This window comes from Macrosteles quadrilineatus, unplaced genomic scaffold, assembly GCF_028750875.1.
Source record: "Macrosteles quadrilineatus isolate MER2022 unplaced genomic scaffold, UCM_ALF_1.0 Scaffold_2__2_contigs__length_208266976, whole genome shotgun sequence".
NCBI lineage: Eukaryota > Metazoa > Arthropoda > Insecta > Hemiptera > Cicadellidae > Macrosteles > Macrosteles quadrilineatus.
Window position 1 is genome coordinate 94,712,000 of NW_026542595.1, and position 8,267 is coordinate 94,720,266.

The window sequence follows — 8,267 nt, forward strand, 5'->3', positions numbered from 1 at the left end:
AACCTGCCAGTGAGTGATTCCAATTCATCGGTGCTTCCTTTATTGTCTCGGGTCATGTTTTTTTAACAGGGATTCTCTATCTTTTGTGATCTGCACGTGCTTTTGCAATAATTGTTACACATATTTACAATTACTTTTGCTGCTGACATTCTTTCCAGGGGATGCACTCCTAAAAAATTACTCAATTCTCAATGGTGGCTTGGCCCTCAATGGCTATATGCTTCTCCTGATAAATGGCCATCAGAACGCCCATCACCTGATCCAGAAGAGCTTAAGGAAGAACTTCGTAAATCTGTCGTCACTGCTAGTTCTGTTGAGTCAATATCAATCGCTCAAATGTTAGGAAATAGATTTTCCAAGTATACTAAGATAGTAAGAACTGTGGCATGGATCTTGAGAATGTCTCCCAAGAATAAATTGAACTTGGGAAATAACATCAGTTCTGAAGAATTCTTGAAGGCAGAAAAGATTGTATTTAAATTGATTCAAAGAGAGAGCTTTCCTGAAGGTCTAAAATCTCAAGAGCTAAGTGGTGTACAACAATTTATGGCGTCATAAGAATGAAAACCAGAGTATCAGATCGGGAGGAAGGTTTTGAATACCAGTACCCTGCCATTCTACCTAGCAAACACCCTGTTGTTGAGAAAATGATCAGGCAGTACCATTTACAGAATAAACATGCAGGAGTACAAGCGTTGATTGTCATCCTTCGTGACAGAGTGTGGATCCGAAAAGGCAGAAGGGCTGTTGGAAAGGTAGTTCACAACTGTGTTCGATGCAAGCGACACATAGCAAAAGCCTTAGAGATGCCATCACCTCCCTTACCCACAGACCGCACTCAGATTTCTTCATGTTTTCAAGTATGTGGGATTGACTTGGCTGGTCCATTGATCACTAGAGATAATCAGAAGTGTTGGGTGGTAATATTTACATGTGCCGTGTATCGTGCAGTCCACTTAAAAGTCATCCAATCCCTCAACACAGAAGCATTCATAAGAGCCTTACGACGGTTAATAGCTAGACGAGGCCGGATAAGTGTTATCTATTCAGATAATGGCACAAATTTTGTTAGTTTAAACAAGAATCTGAAGTCTCTGAACTGGACTGAAATCCAAAATACATTCAGCCTCAATGCAATTGTGTGGAAGTTCATTCCCCCTGCAAGTCCTTGGTGGGGAGGATTTTGGGAAAGGCTGATAGGGATCCTAAAAGGACTCCTCCGGAGGAATTTGGGAAATTCGTCTCTCACATACGAAGAAATAAACACCCTAGTATGTGAATGTGAGGGAATAATGAACAGAAGACCACTAACATACGTCTCAGAGGAGACGGGAGACTTAAGACCTCTGACTCCATCTATGTATTTACAAAGCATTGTGGGAAATGAAGTCACGGACTTGGACATCCTAGAGAGAACCAGTTTGAAAACAAGATGGAGATATATTCAAAGTCTAAGAGACAATATGAACTCCCGTTTCAAAAAGGAGTATTTGGGGTTCCTGAAATCGTCCAACAAGTTAAAATCCGACGATATTAATGTTGGAGACGTGGTATTGGTTCAAATTGAAGACAGAAGAAGAATTACTTGGCCTTTGGGTATTGTAATAAAACTGTTCCCAGGGAAAGACGGCAAAGTTCGGTTGGTACAAGTAAAAACTAAAAAGGGTTTAATACTAAGACCCATACAACGACTGTACCCACTGGAAGTTACCGGAGAAGGACTGAATGAAGACTTCTTATTTTGCGACCTCGCAAAAAAAAAAGGGGGAGTGTGTTATAAAATGTAATATTGGTATATAATTCAATATTATCCTCTTTGCAAAGATATGACTTGTATTCCAGATATATTAACAGATGTTTAACTATGATAATTTAAAGAAACATGAATGTAAACATTGTGTGTTGAAAAAGAAATAGTAAATTTGTTCCAACTAACTTGAGACTGATTTTATTTAACTTTATTGAGAATTGGTTCATATTTGAAGTTAGTTTACACTAGGAGTAGTTGTTGACCACCAGCGCTGGTTGCTTCCACCAAGAGCTCAAGCTCCCTCGATGGAGGTGGTTCCCTGGAGACGTATGGCAGGTAAACCGAGCATACTGTTGTGCTCCATTCCCTGCCAACATTTCTCCAGGTTATTGACACCGCAGTGAGATCTCTGGAACAAAATTTGTTTAAGGTTAGAAAGTTCAAGCCTTTCCTCACGAGAATACATGTTCTGACATTCCTTAGGGAAGTGCAGTAAACTAACTCACCTTTTATTCTCCCAGGCCTGCAACTCTTCCTTGGTGCAGCCATGGTTCTTGAATGAGTGCCAGGTCAAATCCTTCTTTGAGGAAAAACTGGCCTTGTTATGCTGTAGGTTGATCTGGAGGACCCTGAGCATTGTCCTTAACCGGAGTTGTGACAAGTGAGACCTGCCAGAAACCTAGATTGGCTCTGAAGTTGGTGGACTGCACAGCCTTGAAACAGACCTCATCCAGGAAACAGACGAATCCGTACCCTTTCAGATCTGGTTTGGCCGGCAGTATCTTCCACTCCTTGACATTGAGAGTGGGATTTTGCATAGTAAACATTTCTTTGATTTTTTCTGGAGTTTTCTTCAGCAACTTTGGATCTGCTCTGAAGAATACTCTCGTGGATTTCAGGATGTCCTTTCTCAGTCCTGCTTTGAGGGTGAGTTGCTCCTCTCAAGGCTTGAGAGCCGGGAACAATCCCTCCAGCCATCGCTTGGTGGCGCCGCTGAGGCAGGCAATGATGAGGGCACCTTTTTCCATATAGATTCCAGCAAACGCTGGACTTGAACCATCCTCTAAGGGCTGGTGTATTTCCAGGATTGCTTCCTCAATTTTTTCTCCTTGCTCGTCATTTAACTTAGCTTCAGGATAGTTTTCAGGGACAATGGCAATTTTGGTAGCGGTGATGTCCCTGTAGGATGCTTCATTGGGCGTTGCAGGTTCCCCTGCGTCTTTCACCCCTTCAGACCTCTGGGTAGAACACCTCGCCTTCTTTGCAGGTCCTTCTGCTGAGGGTGGAGTGACCGTTGCACCTCTAGGGCGCTTGGTCACCCTCTTTTTGACATTTGGACCCGCAGTTGGGCCTGGTGTCCTTACCTCCTGTGGTCTTTTGTTTTTCTTTCTTTTTTTTCCTGCGCCATTTTTCAGGGTCGAATTGTTTCCCTCTTTCTAGAAGTTTTGCCTTTACGACCTCCCTTCTTTGTGCCATGGAGAGGTTAGGGTTCTTCATCTAAGTCGTTCAGTGGCGTCATCACGTGTCTCTGTGGAATTTGATGTTTTAGGACTGCTTAAAAGCTCCTCTTCTCTTTCCAGTGTAGCTGGTGTGAGCGGGGATTCGTCCATAGTGGAGGTTCCTGGTTTTGAGAGCGATAGAGCCTCCTGTGCTCTTGGTGCACTCGTTTTAAGAGCGGGGTCTTGCTCTGAGTGAGCTGACCCCTTAGGTTTGGTTCTGGTTGAGTTTATTTATTCGTATCCATGGTGTTCCCACGAGAAGCAAGGGAAATTTGAGGTCGAGCCCAGACAGAGCCCCGCATGTCCAGGTAAGGCTGATTACTCCAGGAGGTCGCCCGGTGTCCTGGAGGCTCTGTACGCACCACTGCTGGGGAGCCCGGTGGCATTCACCTCTTCAGCATGGGTCGCATGACGCCACTGAGGTTGGCTGAAACAAGAAGCAAAAGCGAAAGGAAAAGGAGAAGGGAAGAAGATTTTTCAATAGGAAAGCGAAGAAGAAAGAAGGGCCAGCAAAAAGAGGAAGTTAGCTGGCCATAGAACCCAGAACGAAGAATAGGAGAGATCTGGGGGTTGGCTAGGGTACCTCGGGGTTGCCAGCCTACCAGAGGCCTCCCGTGTAGTTGACAGGCAACTACCCCTGAGGGGTGCTACTACTTCATCGCATGTCTTTTTGATTGGGGTACATTTGGACTTATTCAAAAGTAAAATCGTATTCTGTGCTGCACTCTGTAGAAACACTGTGGCACTATTTCAAATCATGACTAATGCTAATACAGAATGTTGTGATTATTCAAACATACAAAAATAATTTGCCTAACATAACAGCTGTAAACATTCAGCTTATGTGTCACAAATACAGCAATTGGGTAAAAAATGTAAAGACATACACTTAGGGTTGACTTCTTTATATTACTAGCTGTACCCGCGGGCTTTGCCCCGCTTAACTTCAAAAGTATTCGCATGGCTCAATCACTTCCTGGTTGAAGTTCGTTCGCTACGCTCACTCACCTTCAGGTTGGAAATCGTTCGCTGCGCTCACTTGTTTTCAGGTTAGCTCGTTCGCTACGCTTACTCGCCTCCAGGTTGATGTTCGTTCGCTACGTTCACTCACCTTTTGGTTGCAAATTAGCTGTTGTCATAAATTTAAAAAAAGTCATCCCTTTAATTGTTTATAATACTTTGATAAAGGTTTTTATGTTTTAATATTTAACATTGGAGAATTTAAACGTTGTTCAGTGCACAGGTGTGCTGCGATTGGGGTTTAATACATTTGGACTTATTAAAAAGTAAAATAGTTTTCTGTGCTGCACTCTGTAGAAACACTGTGGCACTATTTCAAATCACGACTAATGCTAATACAGAATGTTGTGATTATTCAAACCTACAAAACACAGTTGGTGAAAGTAAACATCTGCTTTTAAATTATATTTATTTGTAAACATTGTAGATCAAAAAGTCTGACATTGGCCCACTTAAACCCCTCTAGGGCAGAGCCCTTTTGACGGATCTGCACAAAACTTCACTCGAACCATCCTTGAAAGATGCTTAACAATGCCTGAAAGTTTCATTACAATCTGTCGAGCGGTTTCGGAGTCCATAACGTATATACACACACACACACACACATACATACATAGTTCCTCTTTTATAGATATAGATGTGTAATGCTAATCATTGATACGTTAAATTCTTCTGTAAGAGGATGACAGATTAATTAAATATTCATAGTAAAATACTAGGATGTTCAAATTTATTTTTTAAATCAATCTTTGTATTCTTCGATTTGTTTTAGAGCAATATAATTTGTTTTAACTAACAGCTGGTTAAATATAAACTATGGAACTATGAGGTTATTTTATTCACTCTTATTTTGTCATTGATTATAGGAAATAAGTAAGATTGGTAGAGATAATTAGGCGACAGTTCAAACCACAGTTTTAACCAAAATTAATTAAACCACAGTACAAATCGATGCTCTGTACACGAGTCTTAATAAAAAAAGGATTAATGCAAATTATTTTACTGCTACTCTTTTCAAGGAAAGATTAGAAAAATAACAATGTTTACATGTTTTAATTCTTCATGGTAATTTTTTGTTTACAATTAATGTTTGTCTGCTTCAACTTTGTTTGGATTAGGCCCGGGTGTAATAAAAAGAAGATCAAGAATAATCAGGAATCACGATTTTAAATTACCACCACAACCTCAGTCGGGTTTTATACAAAGATAAACATATGGATGACATAGCTTGAACACAACGTCAACATTGACCTAGGATACTGCAATTAGACAAAACATCCTTTTATAAAATCGTGTTCAGTTGTGGTTACGTTCAGGGGCGCCTACATCAGCGGGCAGCGCCCCCAAATGTAGAAATATCACTTTTATTTCAACTATGAATATATTGTAGTTTAAATTAACTAATATGGGAAATAACAATGTACATTTATTCAATAAGGGTGGGTAGTTATCAAGGATAGAACTGATAACGGTATGGATAATAAACATTGACAATTACATCATTAGCTTTACTAGGGTGTTTACTTTTTATATTCCTGCTATATGTGACCAGTTCGTTTTATTCAAATGAATGTTATTTGAACCTAACAGCTGTTTCAAAACAAACTGTTATTGTTTTAACTTTTATTTGTTTGTTGTTGATATAAAGGATAGGTGTGACGATTAGTTTTGATGTTAGGACACCAAAGTAAAATTATGTGTACTGTGAATTTTTTTGGATATTATCGTTTTATTTTAGGTAGTTTCTATTCAGACCTACTGGAAATTGTGTATACAGTAGTTGTATTGTGGTGATAATAATTATGGAAGAGGCAGGTGTGCTATGGAAGGTGGTATCGTTGACTAGGTCTATACACTTCTCAATTGACTATTACTCTCTCTACTTTAGGCTACTTATAATCAGTGTGCGTCTGTGCGAATCGGCTGTAAATCTCACTTTAACGCTTTTCACATCGTAAAAATTGCAGAATTGTTGTTTTATTGTAAAATTATCGGATTTAAAATGCATACCGTATAGGCCTTTGATGGGATAAAAACATATTTGGTCACACGACATTTGTTTACATGTTGATTTTTTACATTAAAACTGCAAGAAACTTTGTCTTTATATGTGTAAACTAGCTGATCTGAATTGTACACGGTTTTAACTGACTACTGAATTCCCGTACGTAGGATGGGCTACTACCTTGTTATTATTACATTTAAAATTTGCATTATGTATGCAAATTCAAGTGTCCCTCTTATCTACTTTCTGGCATACGACCCAAAAGGGTTTTAACTTATGATTGGTAGGAAATTTTGCACTTTGTCTGATCGACAAACTTTTTGTGAAGCTCTTTTAGAGAGTATAACAAATACCTTTTATGTTTCTGAATTTTTCCGAGCTATGTAATGTAGTTAAGTCTATGTTGCAAAAGTCGAAGCATGAAAAGTCAGACTTTAGTTTATATCTGCTAAATTATCGGTCATCTCCAGTTGCGAATCTTAGGTATTCTCCTTCGCAACTACTTCAAAGTAGAATTCTGTGATGAGGCTGTAGTCTAGTGATGTCCTCGACCAATACAGCTACAATTTCTCCCTTTATCAAGGTAACATTTGATTTCCTTTTTTTTCCTCTCCTTGTTTCTAGTTTTACTTTTCTGGTAATATACAGACACGATTTGTTCTTTTTCTAGCACACTTCTTAATTTCGTTTTACTTATTATTTCCCCTGAAACGTGCTCTGCCAACTTTTTCCTATCTTCATGGGTTTTGCAAAGCTTGGCATGGTTACTGCTGATGTAACCATGGTGGAACTTTTGTAAGTTACATGTTAGTTAAATGTGTGTGAAAGTTATTAAAATATTGTTATATTTTTTCATTATTTGTTGCTATCCGAGATAAATTTTAACAAATGTTGTGGCATACTGTCCTTACGATGTCGGATGCGAAGGCCACAACCTCAAACACCACCTCACGTGGCGGGGGCCTGCCAGCAGTCACAGCAACACGGCCAATGAGTAGGAGTAGGGTTGAAAACCTGTCTATCAGGCGAGTTCGCTGGTGAACAGGGAGTCCAAGGGACCGATAGGCATTGGTCCTTGCTGACGCAGAGAAGTCTATGTAAGACTCCAGCCAGTTGTTGTCCAAGGTTGTGGATGCATTCGGTTGGGTCGGGAGTGCAGTCATTGTGGAAGATTCAATTTGGTTGAAGGTGGGGTGTTCTAACGTTTTGGGGGTTTGTATCCTGATGTAGGAATTACTGGGGTACATCGTGGTTATAACAATTGTTATATAATAGAAGTACAGATTGTATCAAGTCTCCCTAATATCAAGGACCCAGGATCAATTGTATGTGTATATAATCTGTCTGGATATTATTATTAGGGAATTTATGTTATCATGATACAGTCACAGTTCAGTCTCAATTGCATCCGTAACTCATCAATCAACCTGTCAATCAATTGGTTACAGTCAGTTTTCTGACTGTTTATTTACTGATGTTAGATTTAATTTTTCAATTAAATCACAATATTCTATGAAATGTTCATCGTCCATTTTTTTATTGTTTTAAACTGTACTTAATATACAAACACATACGTTGTCATCAAGCAGGCGTTTGAACAATCCAAAATTTTGTTGAGAAGAAACCAGCTGTAGTATTTGACGACTTAAAAGACGATTCACACATAACACGTCACAGGTCAATCACATCAGTCACGACACAGTGTATACAACAACTGACTGTGACTGTGATGTAAATTTGTGTGTACTTCTTCACACAAATTTCACACATTTTTCACACAATTTTCACAATTGTGTGAAATTTTTACGAAATTTGTGTACGACGAAAACACATTGTTATGATATAACAAATTCGTTCCTTAAGTTTTGTGATAAAATAAGATGATAATCTCTGTTTAGAGTAAATATTTTGTAAAATCTCAAGGTAATTTTTTAAATGCAAAAATTAACAAATGCGTTCCTAACTTTTGAATAGTAAAGTAGAATTTAGAGGA

General features: G+C 39.1%; 1 protein-coding gene across 1 annotated transcript; it reads left to right on the forward strand.

Moving 5' to 3' along the window:
• Positions 1–560: 560 nt before the first annotated feature.
• LOC128984608 (uncharacterized) lies at positions 561–1,787 on the forward strand. Its single transcript, XM_054403945.1, has one exon. The coding sequence runs from the start codon at positions 561–563 to the stop codon at positions 1,785–1,787; it is 1,227 nt and encodes a 408-aa protein (XP_054259920.1).
• The last annotated feature ends 6,480 nt before the right edge of the window (positions 1,788–8,267 follow it).

Bases quoted from the DNA above. Each gene is read 5' to 3' on its own strand.
- LOC128984608 (XM_054403945.1), top strand. From the start codon at position 561: ATGAAAACCAGAGTATCAGATCGGGAGGAAGGTTTTGAATACCAGTAC.